The 18,528-nt window shown below is 42.8% G+C and overlaps 1 protein-coding gene across 1 annotated transcript in view; it reads right to left on the reverse strand.

The window, feature by feature from the left end:
• The window catches only part of LOC139756914 (integrin alpha-8-like), an 89,125-nt gene extending 86,189 nt beyond the window's left edge, over positions 1 to 2,936 (reverse strand). Inside the window, exons 1-2 of the mRNA XM_071676834.1 lie at positions 2,338 to 2,936; positions 394 to 604 (exon numbers count right to left, since the gene is read on the reverse strand). Of these exons, the coding sequence (XP_071532935.1) occupies positions 394 to 604; positions 2,338 to 2,468 (342 nt within the window). The 5' untranslated portion in view covers positions 2,469 to 2,936. The remainder of the gene's footprint in view (positions 1 to 393; positions 605 to 2,337) is intronic.
• Positions 2,937 to 18,528: the final 15,592 nt, after the last annotated feature.

The following is an 18,528-nucleotide window of genomic DNA, read 5'->3' on the forward strand; positions in this document are numbered from 1 at the left end:
TAAATAACCTTACCAACCAGTCAACAATACAGTCACCCCCTTTTTTAATAAATTCCATATATATATATATATATATATATATATATATATATATATATATATATATATATATATATATATATATATATATATATATATCCTACCGTGAACTGTTCACACGATTATACTGAAATCAATATATACTATGTGGACACGCACATAATAACTAAATAGATTGTGCTCACTAATATTAACTAAAGGGGCAACATAATTTATTGACTATGAACTTTAATACATTTAAACATCTGGCAGCTGACTTGTGGTAAAGAATTTCCATAACCCTAAAATGATTACCGAAATGTATCCTTTTCACATTAATGCAAACTTCAATGTACAAAGTCATCTCTGACTCACTATAATACTTCTGTTACCATCAGAAGCAACAGAATATCCAAGACCTTGATCATCCTTAATATCATCTGTGATCCAGGGTTTGTATTTGTCCTTTTGTTTTATTGGCAGCTGACTGCAGTCAGGTGTGTTACCATCAAGACTGCAAGAGTAGAGTGCCCCTGGCCTCTTGACATTCTGGGTAGTGTTAGCTCTTGGAGCTCCCACCAGTAACCTAAGGGAGGAAAGTCAAGTCTCAGAGGTGAAGGCAAATATCAGGGGAGGGGGAAACATAAGTCTCAAATACTGGTGTTGCAAGGATAAGGTGTCTCAGGTTACAGGAATGCTAAGTTTCTAAGACTAGTAAGTTTCAGGAATGCAACTGTCTTAAGGTCAGACGTTTAGTAAGCGAGAAAAAAGAGAGAAGTAAACCTTACCGATGGCAAAGTCGAAGGTACAAAAAAGAAATAGCGAAAAGTTTGCGATTCCTCTATACGATAGCAATAGTTCCAGGCATTATGACGTCATGTCCTTAGCGATGGCGCCCCGTTTTCGCTCAAAGGGGAAAAGATTTTTGACCAAAGTACAAGTTGCTATTCTATGTTTGTAATCTTAAGCGTTTTGATTTCCAACCAGTAAACCATAAAAACGATGTCTTACGACAATGTCAATCACTTAGATGGTGAGGTTGGCTTACGTTTATTGGTATGGAAGAGTGTTCTTTCCCTATTCCCACATGCTTCAAGATGACCTCAGAATTTTATCTAAACACCTGTCACTACCTCGTTGAATCAAGGTAACAAGAACAAAAATGAATTCAATAAATACATAATGAATATGTGAATCTCAATAAATGCCTACGAAGTACAGTAAATAAATATTTCAATCAATATCATCTTACCCTTGCCGATTATTGAAGGCTCATAACTTGCTTACTTTTGAAAGGGTCCAAACTGTTCCATTACCAACTGTTAGAATCAGAACACGATTTTGCGTCCCCCTGTCGAAACTCCTAGAGGAGTTAGCTACATGCAGCGTGGATTGCCAAGAAGAATGGAAGTGACAAGTGAACATTAACATTGTGAATATAGGGGGACAGATTTTGTACTAAGTATATATTTTCTTTATTGCCTAACCTCTGAAATGTTTTGAACAAACGTAGTGGTAGTAAAATATTGGTATGCATAGCTACTTTTCATCCTCACGCTTAACAGGTAACCAAAGTATCCTTTCAGGCACATTGGCGTTCCTAGGATTTAAATAAGATAAATTCTGGATTTTTTCTTTTTTCTTTTTTGCCATACAAAACGTTACATGACAACTTTTAACCATCACTGTTATAATTCTCCGGCCAAAGCTTCGGAGGACAAGCTCAATGCTTCCACTTTACGTTCGCAGTTAAGGAGCCTTATCGACCTTTCCCAGGAGTGCTGACTGTTGACAAGAAGCAACTGTATGATATGCAGAAGCTGGTGTACTGTTGCCAACGCCAGTTACTGAAAAATCCCTAAAGTATATTTGAAAAGGTGTGATATCATAAAATGCTGACAAATATAAATTACATTTTGCTCCAAATTATGCATGTTTAATTACCTATTTGTGTGTAATTACTGTGTTGCGTGGAAACAATTTTACACTCGTGTCACCCCATCCCTTGACCTTTCCTTTATGAGCCATGTCTCTACGCCTACATGTATACACACATACAAAAAAAAAAAAAAAAAACCAAGGCTCCCATTTTGATATACGAATACTTGAGAGCCTCTTGAAAAAGTCATTTTCTTCATATGTAAATTAGAAATATCAGTACTGATTTACGTCCTGACGTCTCCAAAATTCTACACATATCTTAATGTTCCTACAATCGTTTGTATGAATAAGAATTACAAATTTTCCGCAAATAGCTCTGCACCATACAAAAATCATATCCTACAAATAGATTCATAATGCACTAATGTAGTTGCTTACCTTCTTTCAGTGCCGTTGAAGAAGTGGGCGAGAGAGAACCCGAAGTGGATATCAGTCTGACTGGGAGGCCGCAGCAGTAGAGGATCCTCAGTGTCCAGGTTGTAAGCGACAACCAGTGGAGCCATCGCCATCACTACAAGACACCACACCCTGACTGCACTCTCGCTGTCCCTTCATATTTTACAGCTTCCGGAGCGCTTCTGAGCAAGGATTTCTAGGCCAGTATCACAGAGAGTCGCTTGAACCAGTCCGTCTAATAAACCGATATTATTTAAGGCCACTCACGGAAGCCTCGCTCATCACTCACTTGACCTGGATGGTCCACAGATTACACACATTAGTCTTGAGTTTGCATATTTACACTCACACCTATGTTTTTGAAGATAAGTCCCTGCTTACGCTGCCATGCCTTGTGTACTACTATTATCCATAACTTTACCCAGGTGCAAAGAATCTCCAGTTGCTGATGTGATGGCCTACAATGTGAGCCGGCTGCATCTGTCACACGTTCGCTCGGTGGCAGACATGCAGATACCGATGTGATAACACCATCGCGGAGGAAAGGTGCCACATAACTCAGCTATTTCCTTAGTTTTCATGACTGTGATATAATAGCTTAGTAACATTTAACGCGAATGATGATAATTCATGATGGAAATATCAGTTATAATAAGAAATAGGCCTGTTCGCAAAACCATTTATTACTTCTGAAAATCTACTGACTGGAAATTGTAATAATTTAATTTCTTTAACATGCTTATACTTTTTCCTTGATGAGAACATAGCCAGGGTAGCTTAGCTTGGTGTAATCACGACTGGTTATGACCCCACCGACAACAACAGCCAGGACACGGTCGCTAATGAAGCCAGTACCGTTAATATTTTAATGACTAACCAATATATTATGCGTGTACACTATGCCCCAGTGAGTAAGAATGGTCAAACATTTTCCACTATAATCTGGGAGATAAGGTCGATCAAGTCTCTATGTATCAATGTACTTTGAGCACTATTTTTCACGAGTTATTATCTATTTTGAGAAGAATAAAAAACTTTATATTTAAACAAGGCCACATTAATCAGACAAATAACAGAGGAGAAGCGATTGTAATCTTGTTACAGACCATTGTCCCACACTAGCGGAAATCATACACGTAGGAAATTGACTGTTCTCTTGGAAGTGGGGAAGTGGCGGGGTGTGGGGCAGATAAGCTCTTATCAGGCCATATCTTATAAGGTTCTTCAGTATGTGGATGTGTCACAACATCTGATGATAATTATTACCGGTTATAAATCAACGTTTGTGTAAATTACTTGTCTGTATGTACGTATTTGCACAGAACGTGTAGGGATCGATCTTTGGAGCACATCCCCTGAAGCTTCTTAACTTATTTTAAGCAGGTTTGGCACGTAGTGCCCACTACAAGAGAATGCAGAGTTAATAATGAAGAATCTTTTCAGTTATATGTTGCCGAGTGATATTATGTTAAATATAGAGTGTGTGCATTTGTGGACTGAATGTCAGCCGACCACGTGAATGTGAGGGAGACAGAAAAGACATCAACTTGGGACTAGGGAAGGAACTTGTGTGTGTGGCTGTAGATTAGATAACCCAACGGTCTATTGTGTATTGAAACAAGGGTGGGCGTTTGAGGTGGTGGGGAGGGGGTAGAGGATGGGGATAGAGAGATGAGGTCAGAGGAAGTGGGGGTAGGTTTAAGAGGTGGAGGTAGAGGAAGGGGGTACTTGTAAGTGTGAAGGCTCAGACACTTTTCCTGACGAGAGAGAGAGAGAGAGAGAGAGAGAGAGAGAGAGAGAGAGAGAGAGAGAGAGAGAGAGAGAGAGAGAGAGTCACCACATAAAATCAGTATATATAAGTCCCGGAGTTAACTGAACATGGCACTGTAACTTGTATCATACATTAGTGACACGTTAACAATGTTAAATCGTCCCTGTCACACTACCACTGTCACACCACCGCAACACAGATTCCTCCTGCTTCCCTGAGAGCCATCAAAACAACCAAGCAAGCAGCCAACCTTACAAGTCACTATGCCGGCAGCCTTATTTCCCTCGACTGTTTATATTCAGGTAATAACACGTCGCTGTAGCCTGAGCAGATGAACAACAGACTGGTACCGGAATCTCAGCCACTCACTTCTTCCAGGTCTTTGGACTTAAAGCATTGGACTTAAAGCAATAGGGAACCACTTAATGGCGTGGTAGTATAGCCAATAGAGATGACGCCAGGATGGTGGCCAATAGGGTAGTGACAGGTGGAAAATTACCGCTTCACCAGTTATGTTGTTTTGTATGTGTTGTAACTGATTGATCGTTTAACGCAACAGAATTGAAATGATCATATTTTTCGAGCTCCCAAGTCACCCAAACAGCTCGACTATTATATCCCTCTACTCTCTATATACTGTAAATTAAAACACGCTCAGCCTGTAATATATGTGTATACTTGCAATGAATATATGGACCCCTCAGCCTATCTCTGTAATTTGACAAAAATCCATCTACATTTACAATATTCTATACACATTTATCTGTAGACTGAAAAATTCAGCGGTTCCTTATACTCTCTTTACTCTAGTGAGGATGTATATTGTAAAATCTTTTAACAACGTGTTGTTTATTGCTATCTATCACTACCCCTCGCCTCCCACCTTCCAAACCCCCACCAAACCCTGGCTGAGTTGCCATACTATACCACACATAATGAAACAGGAAACATCACCACCACCTTTGGTAAATATAGGGACTTTCCTCATTTCTTCCAGGTTCTGGGAGAGTCAGTATTTTCGGAGATTATCTATCTTTCTTCCGAGAGGATGAGAACTATTTATCAGAGTTAAAGCGTTGAATGGTAAATTCTGTGGATGTTAAAGTAATTTTTAGTGATGCTGTGAGGGGGAAAAAGAGGCGTCGACATACACAGGGCAGCCCGGTCGTTCTGCCTATCATGTCTGTAAACAATGGGTCAGCTATATTACCCGCGTCCATAGCCCTTGTTTGTATACTCTCAACGTAGGCCTGAGCCTTTGGTTTAGCTGGTTACTTTTACTACAAGTCTTTGTCCTTAGACCTTGTCCATAGACCTTGCCCGCAGTCCTAGGCATATTATATAATTTGTTAGTTACTTCTGTTGTACTACTTATCACAGTCTTTATTTGTACGCCTCGTCCGTAACTTTTATCTAAAGGTCTTTCAGTAACCCTTGCAAGTATCCCTTCATTATAGCTTTTGCTGCTGCCTTCAGTCTTTGACTGTACCCAGTTTGTAATCCCCGCTTATACTCCTAGACTGTAGCCCCTACCCGTGAATTTAGCCACTGTGTGTAGCCCCAACCTGTAGCCCCAACTTATCTCTCCTAACTGTAGCCTTGCTTATCGCCCTGCACTGTAGCGCCTGCCTATACAAAAAACAAATTTCGACTATTATCTACGAGTCATCAGTACCCCAGGCAAATAAACAAATACAAAGCAAAACTTAAGTATTGGACGATATCCTTATTGCACGATACTTCACCACTCGTCACACACTTCACCCTTCGTTTCAGACCTTACTAGTCAGACTCCAAACATCTCACCATACGTTACACGCCTCACCCGTCGTCACACACCTCCCTAGTCGTCACACACTTCACCAGACAGTCGTCACGTACCTTACAAGTCGTCAAACATCTCTAATCATCACATACCACTAGTCAGTCATCACACACCCTACCCGTCGTCACACATCTCACCAATAAATAGTCACACACCTTACCTGTATTATACACCTCACCAGTCAGCCCATTAACACCATTCAGTAATCACACCTCACCAGTCAGTCCACAAACACCACTCAGTAGTCACACCTCCCCAGTCAGTAGCCACATACATTATCAGTTCGAAGTCACACACCTTACCAGTCTTGTCCCATGGAGAGGTCTCAAGCGGAACTGCTGCACCGTTGGTGGTCGCTGAGGGACTGGTGACGGCGGTGGTGGTGAGGGTAGAGGGGAAGGTGGTGGTAGGGAGAGGTTGGTGGGGGAGAAGGGTGGTGTAGGTCGTGTTGGCGGGGGGGAGGCTGATGGTGAGGGAGATGGGTAGTGTAGGTCGTGCTGGCGGGGGTGTTCCATGTGGCTGGGTGGTCGCTGATGTTTACACAAGAGGCACTACATGGGCCGTGGTCCCACGAACTTAAAAAGAGTACTTATAACGAGATGACTCCAATTGATCATACTTAAGGCGAGAATGCTTACTTAAGAGTACTTACGACGAGAATTCATTAGGCAGGGCTAATGCACAGCATTCACCGTATATGCATACAACTGCATTCAATGTAGACCTGATGGTGTGAGATTCCATGTTACCAGCACTGGTGTGGATCTGGAAGTCGTGTAGTAGGATACGACATGCATTAATAGTCTCAAGCATAGAAAGGATTTTGTAATTTTGTATATGAAATGGTATTTCTGAGGTATTGCTGGGTGGATGTGCATGCATGCTTACGTCTCCCCTTTGATGTATGTATTATATATCATTAAATATTTAGAATTCAAAGTTGCATTTAATTACCTCTGACAGGCAATCCTTGACATTAACTTAAAGCTGTAAAAGTGTTTAGTCAAAGCTGAAAAGGTTCTATGAATTACGTACTAAATGACAAGCTGATACGAGTAAATATTCAATTGTCTCACTGAATTTTCAAAGCCATAAAGATGTTTTCCCTTTGAGATGAGTGGTTACTTGAGCGTAAACTATGTTTCTTAGGACGTCTTCAAATCAAGTTTGCCACATGAATATCGTGTCTCACCTTCAGTTGTCAATACAAGTGTTACATCAGAAATTCCGAAATTCTAACAAGATGGTAGAGTTATAACTATAATTCTACGTTTCATGAAATGTTTATTGTTTAAATCTGTTTTCCTCTTTTGGTTGATATATTACCTGTTTTACTGTTAGTCGTGTGAATTTCTCTGCATACTAACGTGAAAGGTGTTTATAAACAAAAGATATGAATACAGACGTGGAATTTTTGAGACAGAATGGACGTGGTGTAGGGAAGATATTGGATGTGTCAGTCACTCTTATCGAATCATCTATATCCTATAAGCCGTCATGGACATAAAGAAGCAAGGAAAAAGTGAATGTTATGAAAACCTCGAATACTGTGGTTTGACAAGCTCCTTAATGCTAAAGATTAAATTTGTTACAGTGATTTTATGGATCCCTGGGTGTAGTAGGGAGTAAGGAAGAAATATAAGAGATAGGGAGGGTGTAGCAGACGTGGGGAGGGAGGTACAGGAGACGGGTGTGTGTAGCTGGCGAGAGGAGGGTGTAACAGTCTCTTAGTACACTCACAAATGGCAACAGACTAAACAAGCTTCGCAAGAGAAAGAAAAAACAAAACAGTAAATTCACTATAATGTTACTAGCACTAAGAAATTCAAACGACGTAATCACCAAAGGAAACAGGACAACATAACAAGATGTGCAGAATCCTGGATCACAAATCACACATACTGAAGCTACATAGGATACGAAATAAGTCTTTTCCATTCATCTCGAACGAGACGTTCCCCTGCATCAGACATATCTAAGAACATGAACGAACAAGAGATAGAACCGATTATTACATACTTTAGAGAATGGCTCACAAAGTATAGCGGAGATAACGATGACACAAACTATAGTCATACTCGAGACCTCGACAGCAGTACAAACATGGAAGCACCCTTGATTCCCGCGCATCCTGAATACATGAAAACAGAGGCTCCCGCCAGCCATCGATGCACGCAACGAGCAATGCTTCGCTTCAAGAGGTATGTTTTCTTCCTGTCCCTAACCATCAAGGAGCAACATCACAACAAACACACCACCAGTTTGCTGGAGGTAGGTATATAACGATCCTAAATAAAAAAAAAAAAAATGCTTCAAGCAAATCAGCCACACGTCAGAAAACCTCCGCTATATACGTGTGTACTCTGCAACTCTCCCAGTTCAAACTTTTCCTCACCCTTCCTGGCCACTTCCTCTTCTCCTTCTAACCACCCTCTAAAGAAGAGGAAGAGGAGGAGGAGGAGGAGGAGGAGAAGGAGGAACAAACGCGAGAGCGGATGTCAGGGTTCCAGGTGGGTGGAGTCGAAGTTGACACCTTTCTCCAACTTCCTCCTCTCATGGTTTTCTTTTTTATTTCAAAATATTCCCTGGGAACCTTTTTTACATTTACAAGATAACATATATCTAACTATATTTACATGTGTATGTAATTAACATATGAAGGCATCAGTAGAACAAACAGAGCGAGCGTAATATTTTGCATTTTTTTACGTCTAAATCTGTTACTTAAGGCCATTTCTAGTTGTAGAACACAAGCGTGAACTTGAATGCACCGACGTACCTTGACAGGACCCATGACGTAGGTGACCGTAGCACGTCGCACAGGTATGTCATGTCAGTGGTTACGTCGCACAGGTATGTTATATCAGCGACGGAAAAGGCATGTCATGACGCCTGACATGAAGCTTCGCTCACACCGGTGCATCAACCACTGTAGTGCTGATTATGCTCCGCCCACTAGTTTACTGTCGACGAAGGGTCGGCCTTTATATCTGTACATGTTAATACCTGTTTATGTTAATACAAATCAACACTCACGTTGCGTCATTTTAGTAACCCACTTAATTACTATTAACTCCTAAATTTCACAACATTACCCGTTTAGTTATCATAGAAGTAATTGTTTTGATTGCCAACAAGGCACAGTGAAACTACCGGTGTTTTATGTAAGGTGGCCTCATCCGAGGACAATGAAGTAAATAAACCAGTTCCCCCCAGGCTGTGCGAGGGGGAAGACTGAGCAAATTTACGTACAGATTGTGGGTAACTAGTGGTGACGCACACCCATGGAAATTAATGGGAAATGAATCTGTTTGTTTAGTTATTTTGCTTCAAGTGTTAATATGTCATTATTATGCTACTAGAAAATTGTTGAGTGATTTAATTCTTAGAAAAACACTTTATCGTGTGATATATTAGGAATATTCGGATATGCTTCCAGTGAGACGATTTATTTCTGGTACTTAAATGGAGTCATTACATTACATATATACATATGTGAACTAGCCAAGCTGGGGTGGGAATAGTTTAGAGTGAAACATGCTCTCTAGTGTGTGTCAGTGATTAGTGAACAATATAGTGCAAATGACAGTATCATAGTGATTTAGTGTGACTACCGATCAGTATATGGAAAATTAGCAGTGATTAGTGATTAAAGTGATTAGTGAAATATGTGGTGAGACATTGTGAGTGTCAGCTCTCACTTTGAAACTACGGCTGCCGGCTGGAGGAAGGTAAAGTACCATTATGTATATTTATCAACTTGTTTGTTCATGTTTCACCTGATTACATATGGTATGTTGAGTGTTGTTTGGCGTTATGTTTCAACTGTTGTCTGGCAATGATGTATCGATAGTCTGTAGTTTTATGTATATTGAACTTCGTTTGACGGTCATGTTTTAACTGATTACAGGTAACGTAAGAAGAAAAGACTGAGATCCGGTGTAGACTCAGTCGTTGCTGTACTTACGATAGCGACGTAAACATACGTGACGCAACGTAGTGTAACCTCGTTATAAATGATATGTAAAAGGCTAAGGAGACTTTACATTATATTTATCAAATAGTTTAGAATTTGATGAGAACAACGTTTAGAATAAGGAGGTAATTGATAATGCATAATAAACGGTTGTCATTTGCACCGCAACTTAAGCTGAACTTGTACGAATGTGGTCCTCAGATTGCTAGCACCAGGTTTCGTAGGTCTCACCTGACTCATTAATGTTACATTGTGTTTAGATCACTACTACTATGAGACCAGGTGAGAATTTTGAACATGGGATCTGATAATTGTCTCCTAGTGGTTGCGGAGATCCTGTTCAAGTATTGTGGACAATTTCGGACCCGGGTGTTCATGAACTTTTATTTCACTTTATTTTTCTTATCATCATAGAAGCAATTCTTTGTTATTATGGGCTTCGCGGTACGTAATTTTTCCTGTTTATTTATTTATGTAAATGTTCCGTTCCAGGTTGTCCCCAGCTGTTCCAGCTTTAATCACTATCCCGCTTTACGTAGTTATGTAAAACATACGTGAAACATTAAGTCTATCGTCAATGCAGTAATGTGGTGTACAGAGTAACAGTGTTGAATACATGTAATTAGGAAGTAACGTAATAGGCTTGTTGATGTCCGCTGGTGTTTATCTAGGCTTGTGACGGACGTTGACAAATGGTTGGGCGCAAACTGAAGGAAGGTACTCGACCTCAACCGCCGGAGGTGACTTGACATATGTAGATGAGTAGATAAGAATTTCCTGATGTGTGGGTAAGGGTTAATGAATACTGGGAAAGAGTGTGCCTGAAAAAAAAGGTATATTTACGAAGGGATGGTTTGACAATTTTCAAATATTCCGTAATAGAGAGAGAGAGAGAGAGAGAGAGAGAGAGAGAGAGAGAGAGAGAGAGAGAGAGAGAGAGAGAGAATTTGTGTTACCGGACTCCTCCTGCTCAAAGTTACACATCATGTGAAACATCACCTTTGGCGAGGCTGTATCACTAGGAGTATAATCACGTTAAAGAACTTTCCCCTTCAAAGAAATCTATATTTTCCTGCTACTGGACGCAGCGCAGCTCTGGCCTATAAGAATATTTAGAAAAGTCCTGGGTAACACCATGTCTCTTTCATGGAAATGGCTCTGATGTAACTATAAGTAGATAAAACAGAATGCACATCCTTCAGATCTACACTCGGTGTTTCCGGACTCCGCCTGCTTGTGATTATGCCGTGAGTGGAGGCTGTATCATTGTCTGTTGACAGATGGGAGTACAGCAGCTTCAAAGAACGTCTTACTCAAAGAGTTCATCATTTCCCTGCTACTGAAGGCAACGCAGTTTGGAAACTGCAGGAGCCCAGTAGAGACCTTAAGGGGCCTTGGGGTCATTTGATGATAACAAAGAAAATAATGATAATAACGGAATGTATATAATGCAGTGTGCTGTTTGTGCAAAGTGATAGAATGCATCAGTGATTAGATATGAGTTAACTTGAACTAAGTTTCTCCTTAAGAAATAGAGAATGATGTCATCTGAGTAACAGAGAAAACATTACATATATTTATAAGAGTAACTCAAGAAAAATGTGTAATGTTTGGGATCCAGTTTGTTGCAGTAAGGAGGGCGATGGTATCTTAGAATTTGTTTTTTTGGTCCTCTCAGTAGAATATTGTTTCCTTGTTTCTGGCATTGGTGGCATTTGCTTTCCAGGACACAACGATGATACTGTTTTTTGAGACAATTCGTTGTATTACGAACGCTTCTGTAAAATTTGCATGAAATTGAACATCTTTGACCAAATAGCCTATCTTTTGTAGTCATGACACTGTGCATGCAAGTCAGTAAACTGCGTTGTAGTATACCCAAAAAAATTGTAATTTTTACCTAAAAGTTAAAATTTCTCATTAAATATCAGTACACAAAGCAATGATTATATCACACAAAATTAATCGAAGAAATGACGTTAATGTTATCAGTCTGAACTGAAGGGAACACCTGTTACATTACCTGATCAAGGAAGGCCTTCATTTTGGGTCCAGCGGGACATGACATTACCAGTGCCTTTTGGAACACCTGAAGGAGCGGTACCACATGTTCAGGACCACATAACCTGAAGGAGCGGTACCACATGTTCAGGACCACATAACCTGAAGGAGCGGTACCTTGTCTTCTGAACTTTAACTGCATCTCAGTAACGATATCCGTTATTGGTATGGTGATAAGTTATTGTAGATGTTGTAGACCGACATTACTGTTTTTAACATCGAACGCGACCCATCATCCAAAGGTGTCCAGCAGGGTGACCCCCTCCCTCCTTGTCCCTCTCCTTTCCAGCTTAAATTCCAGAGTAAGCGTACACAGCTTGACCTGTAAGCTGGCTGTATGGTTCTTACAAACTAGCATAGTAGTTAGGAGTGATTTACAGTTCCTTACAAAGCCAGTCATACTAACAACCACACACTGAATGTTTTCCTCCACACACACACACACGCACACACACACACACACAGACACACACACACACACACACACACACACACTTCGTCTTAACCCACCGGTTACAACAGACCTGGTCCCCTCCTCCACCAGCTGCCGTCTTCCACCCACCTTAACACGCAGACATCTCTCCACCCCAGCCCACAGACAATCATCTCCACACAGACACACACATTCCTTTCCATTGCCACCAACCTCCACAATACGGGGGTCCTCCCCAGTGGAGCATCGGTGGATGACTATACCAACCTCCACAGTACGGGGTTACTCCCCAGCGGAGCAGCGGTGGATGACTATGTGGCGGTTCATCCGTGCGACGCAACCGTCACCTACTGCAGCCCAGGTCTTGCCTCCTCCTCCTCCTGCTGCCGGATGAGCCCCAGTCCCGAGGCTACTGGGAGGGAATTAGCCTCAGGTTGGGGGGATTTCAGGGGAGTGACAGATACCCGGGGAGATTACGATGGCTTGGTTGGGGAAGGACGAGTGGCGCGAGGAGAGAGAGAGAGAGAGAGAGAGAGAGAGAGAGAGAGAGAGAGAGAGAGAGAGAGAGAGAGAGGATGGGGGTTGGGCCTTGGGAGAGAGCTTGGAAGAGAGGAACGAGGTAGAAAGAGAGGGATAATGGCTGCGACCGACCCTGTCAATGTACAACGAACAACATCATCAAGTGAACATGCAACACAGTGTTGCTGGACCTGTAGTGTTTTATAGTTGTACCCCAGATGTGTTGGTCCTTTTACCAGTGACACACCAGTATATTGACGACCCTACCACCCGTCTCCTTCTTGCCTCATCACCAGAGATGTATAATGAGAATAAATCGTTCCCTTGTGTTCCCTCTGGAGTATAGCATATGTTAGAGACTCGAAGATGAACTAATGGTAGATCATTGAACTCCTTCTGTTGTGATGTTATCATTGTTCCTGGCTGCTGCTGGTCGTCGCAGCTAATTGTTTCAACTGCTCCCGAAAATCTTAATTTTCTTCACCTGGATACAAATATTGTGTATTTTCTTGACAGTTTTCGACAGATATTCGAGTTTAGAGCGTCAGAAAATACAGACAAAAGTGCATTCGCGTGTCATTTACGGGTAAAACTTTGACAGTATTGTTTGTTGAGACGCGGTAAGTGGATTCCCTTGTCTTCTGTTGACAATTACTTGGCGTAGGTCCACAATACTTTTACTCCTGCATATTCAGCGTGACTGTCCATTGTCAGTGCCGACAATGGCGCAGAAATGGCAACAAGTGACAATGTTGGCGGGCAGCTGGTGCAGGCGAGAGGCTTTGACTCCCAACTGCGGCACTGACTGAACCTTGAGTCGACTCGTGAGGCAGTTCTCGGCACCGACTGAACCTTGAGTCGAGACTTACGAAGCAGTTCTCGACACCGAGTGAAGCTTGAGCCAAAACTTGTAAAAGAGTTTTCGAGCTTCAATTTTGTCCCGTATTTTGTGCTGGTCTACTTCTTTCACTTTTCTTGTTGTTGTCAGCAACAAATATTTGCGCTAATAAAGAGGGTTTATATTCGTAGAAGATGGGAAATGAGTATTCAGGGGTAGGTTCATGACGTGTGTTGCGTTTTCTTTTTTCTGGTAAGTGTGCACGAAACTCCGTCATCTCGTTTCTCATTGTGTCTAGTTCAAGACTTGTATGAATAAGCTTTATCTCTTTTCTGATTTCAAGGTTGTTTTCATTTTGACCTGACCTCCCCTGACCTTGTCAGCCGGAGGTCAAAGAGGTAATATGGCCAACAACTTGGTCACGACGGCATTGTATGGCCACTTGTGTGCAGCAGACTGTCGAGGAGGCCAACTTGATAGGCCACTAGTGCGTGAGGGTTGAGTGCGTCCTGGCGAGTAGTGCGTGAGGGTTGAGTGCGTCCTGGCGAGTAGTGCGTGAGGGTTGAGTGCGTCCTGGTGAGTAGTGCGTGAGGGTTGTGTGCGTCCTGGCGAGTAGTGCATGAGGGTTGAGTGCGTCCTGGCGAGTAGTGCGTGAGGGTTGAGTGCGTCCTGGCGAGTAGTGCGTGAGGGTTGAGTGCGTCCCGGCGAGTAGTGCGTGAGGGTTGAGTGCTTCCTAGCGAGTCATTCCAACCCTCCACCTCCACCTTCTCTCCCCTGGCGTGGTGACCAGCTGCTGGCGCCCCTCCCCCTTTCCTACGGAAGTTGGTATCGGCTGGTGCATGAAGCAAGCAAGCAAGCAACAGCCACCTTGCCCGTGGGTCGGGATTTCAAACCACCGTGATGATGTGCAGGAAGCTGTCACAAGGATGCATTGTTTCGTAAAGTTTAAAACCTCCTGGCTCGTAAAAGGAAGGCGTGGTGAGGGACTCACGGCGAGGCGGACGAACTCATATTTTATGACTTAACAGGTTTCCGAGCGGCGGAAGCCGTGGAAAAGTAGGTCATTCACTTACCTCCCGCCGAAGTGAGGTCAGAATGGGTCCGGAGCCTGACCCCTCTGGCACGTTGTTGTTGTTGTTGCCCTCCTGTGGTCTCGTCTGGCGAGGAGGGAGGGAGAGAGAGAGAGAGAGAGAGAGAGACGGGGGTGTTTAAGGACCATTCTCCTCCTCCCGTATAAAACTTCACTCCATCTTCATAAACAAGTTTGTTACAACTTTCTATTGAGTTATGGTCGCCTTCCGTACAGACCTGCCTTCTCTCTGCCTCAGTACAGACCTGCCTTCTCTCTGCCTCAGTACAGACCTGCCTTCTCTCTGCCTCAGTACAGACCTGCCTTCTCTCTGCCTCAGTACAGACCTGCCTTCTCTCTGCCTCAGTACAGACCTGCCTTCTCTCTGCCTCAGTACAGTACAGACCTGCCTTCTCTCTGCCTCAGTACAGACCTGCCTTCTCTCTGCCTCAGTACAGACCTGCCTTCTCTCTGCCTCAGTACAGACCTGCCTTCTCTCTGCCTCAGTACAGACCTGCCTTCTCTCTGCCTCAGTACAGGCCTGCCTTCTCTCTGCCTCAGGGGCTGCGAGGGAATTGAGTTCGGCCTGGGCCCCTGTCCTGGCTGCCGGAGGGACCTACAGTGACTCCTGGTGTCCACTACAGGTGACACCGCCCATTATACCCTCCACCTTGAGCAGGACCCGAGGCTGTGGCATCCCATCAGGCCACAGACGCTCCCCTTCGTCGCAGGAGCCATAACTCCCTCCGTTGGGTCATAGAACAGTTCCGTAACCTTCCCATACTGGCCACCCGCTTCCCCTCCGCCAGCTCACCTCCAGGTGCTGTATACATCGCCTCCTCTGGACGTCTTCCCCCCCTTCCTATCCCCCTACAGGAGGTGAAGGGCCTGACGACCTGGTTGTTGGTTGTGGGGTGACAGAGACGCCCGTCCGGACGTCATTTGTTAACACATTCTGAGGTGACGTAGTTGTGGTTGTCATTGCTGTGTCTACTTTGACGTATCATGAAATTCTGACATTAACCCTGATCGCGTTTGTAAATCTCTCTCTCTTCTCTCTCTCTCTCTCTCTCTCTCTCTCTCTCTCTCTCTCTCTCTCTCTCTCTCTCTCTCTCTCTCTCTCTCCCTCTCCCTCTCCTGGCCCATGATACAGCCAGTCACAGCCTCCCCTCCCTAGCTCAGCTTCATACCCCCCCCCCTCTTCCCTCCCTCCCAGGCAGACTATACTGTGTATATATCTTCCACTCTCACACACTCCCCTTCCACAACTGGTCCCTTTGTCCCTCTCACTCCCCCCCCCCCTCCTCCCTCAACCAACAGGAGGGGTGCAGGCTGTCACCAGCCCCCATTCCCGTTACCCCACACATACAGTGCCCAGGCTTTCCCGTTTATATACAGGACCCTGTTAACTCCTCGTGACACAGACAAGTTTAAAACTTTTGGCCACCGAGAAGGGGAGATGTGTGTGTGTGTGTGTGTGTGTGTGTGTGTGTGTGTGTGTGTGTGTGTGTGTGTGTGTGTGTGTGTATGTGTGACCTATGATACGTGGGTGTCTCTCCTGCTTGACCTCTCCTGTAACCTCCTCGTCTGTGATTTCTTCTGTGACCTCACAGTGTATGACGCCTATGATGTGACTTTCCATTATGTGACCTCCTGCTGTGACCTCCCACTGTATGTGACCCCTTATGTAACCCCCTTCTCTAACCTCCCATTACATGACTCCGTCTGTGACCTCCCGGTGTGTGACGCCTTTTGTGACCTAGTATGTCACTCCTTCCGTGACCTCTCAGTGTGTGACCCCCTTGTGGCCAGTAAATGTTTCATGAGCAGAGAAATAAGCGCCGAACAAATCGCTTATGGAGGACGGAACTCGCTAAGTCTTCCAATGTCCGCTAAGAGGATCACAAGAACCATGATGGATGGAGGTTCGGATCCTACCAAGGTTTATGAATCTATCTTTTTTTTCGTAAAGGGTTTTGAGGAGACGTGGGTCGCTTCTGATCCTCTCCCTGTTTTTATCTGGCTTGATAAATATGGTGTTGGATCCGCTGGTTTAACTTACAAATAGTCTTTCGACAATATGTGGCCATGTATTCTGAACATAGAGATAACTCAGGTGTATTTACTTTGTGATTTATTTCACGGATATATTTACTATAAGCGCCACCTGACGTGTTACACGAGATATTATGGAATGTACCACATAATATGATTTACTGAGAAATATACTGCTCGTTTCATGGTATACTAGGCATACGTAATCTGCTGTGTATATCGATAAGTTTGCAATATCTGTAAATATATACATTTCGTCAAATGTTCAAAAATATTTCCATGATCCACGTTACATAATATCATCCAACAAACCTTTTGAAAATTATATATATATATATATATATATATATATATATATATATATATATATATATATATATATATATATATATACAGTGGTTTAATATGTATTTTACGAAAGAAATTTACAATTTTGAATATATTTTTCAGTCGAAAAAATACGAATTACCATATCTTACAGCTGACGCAAGATCTGTATGTAATTGTACTGTACATTGGTAAAGATAATGTATTGTTATATATTGGTGAAGATAGGCTCTTGATATATATATATATATATATATATATATATATATATATATATATATATATATATATATATATATATATATATATATATATTGGTGAAGATTAGCTTTTGCTTAGAAATATTGATAAATCTAAACTTTAAGTTTTGAATGTATTCTGGAAACACTGAATTCGTGATAACTTATAAACAGAATTTTGGAGCAACATAAACAACCTATTTATCATCGGGATTGTAAATCAGATTCACATCTAATTACCTGTGTAGATAAGCATGGTATTCATTAAATATAGTAACACATGTGGTTGATGCATCTCATGCCCTGGCTGTAATGTATTCATAATGAAGAGTGAATAGCAAATATTCATTCTGTTGTCCCTATAATTTCAAGTCTTGACCACTTCTCGAGTTCTTTGTCTTCTCATTTATACAACTTGTATTTCACAAGGATTTTGGTAACCTCTGGACACTCGTGTGTGTGTGTGTGTGTGTGTGGCCATGACGTAGACTATCTCTCTAAAGCCAGGTCATATATGAGTGCTGCTCTTTGTATCTGGTCTGTTTCGTGTATATCAGCAGCCTTTGATCTCGCCTGTGTACAGGATGGTCGTGTCTCTACATCCAGACTGCGTCAGTGTCCAGTCTTCACGTGTCAGACGTAAGGTAACTTGTTATCCTCTGCGCTCGACTGTGGGGGCCTACACCACTATGCTGCCAGCACGTCACCCACCCACCATCCGACGTCTCCCAGTATCCGGTCTGATGTGGTAGCCCATCTGCAGCGCCAGCAGCAGGGGGGCCCGGCCTACCTACTCTGGACGGGGCCGAGTCTAGGCACGTAACTCCTGACGGGGGACCGTCCATTGGAATCTTCCTCAAAGAAATTCCCTCGAGGAAGACCTTTAATGGGAACCCATTAGCGAGAAAGAAGTCTATTATGAGCCGTCACGATTGGCTAATGGAAGGGATAAAGGTGTTGTGAAAACATTTCCATCATCTGTGGAAATACGGTCGCTGACGTACATACGTGCACACAGCTGTATGAAGGTGCTATGTATGTATGTCCTCGATCATACATA

The sequence above is a fragment of the Panulirus ornatus genome, chromosome 23, assembly GCF_036320965.1.
Source record: "Panulirus ornatus isolate Po-2019 chromosome 23, ASM3632096v1, whole genome shotgun sequence".
Taxonomy (NCBI): Eukaryota; Metazoa; Arthropoda; class Malacostraca; order Decapoda; family Palinuridae; genus Panulirus; species Panulirus ornatus.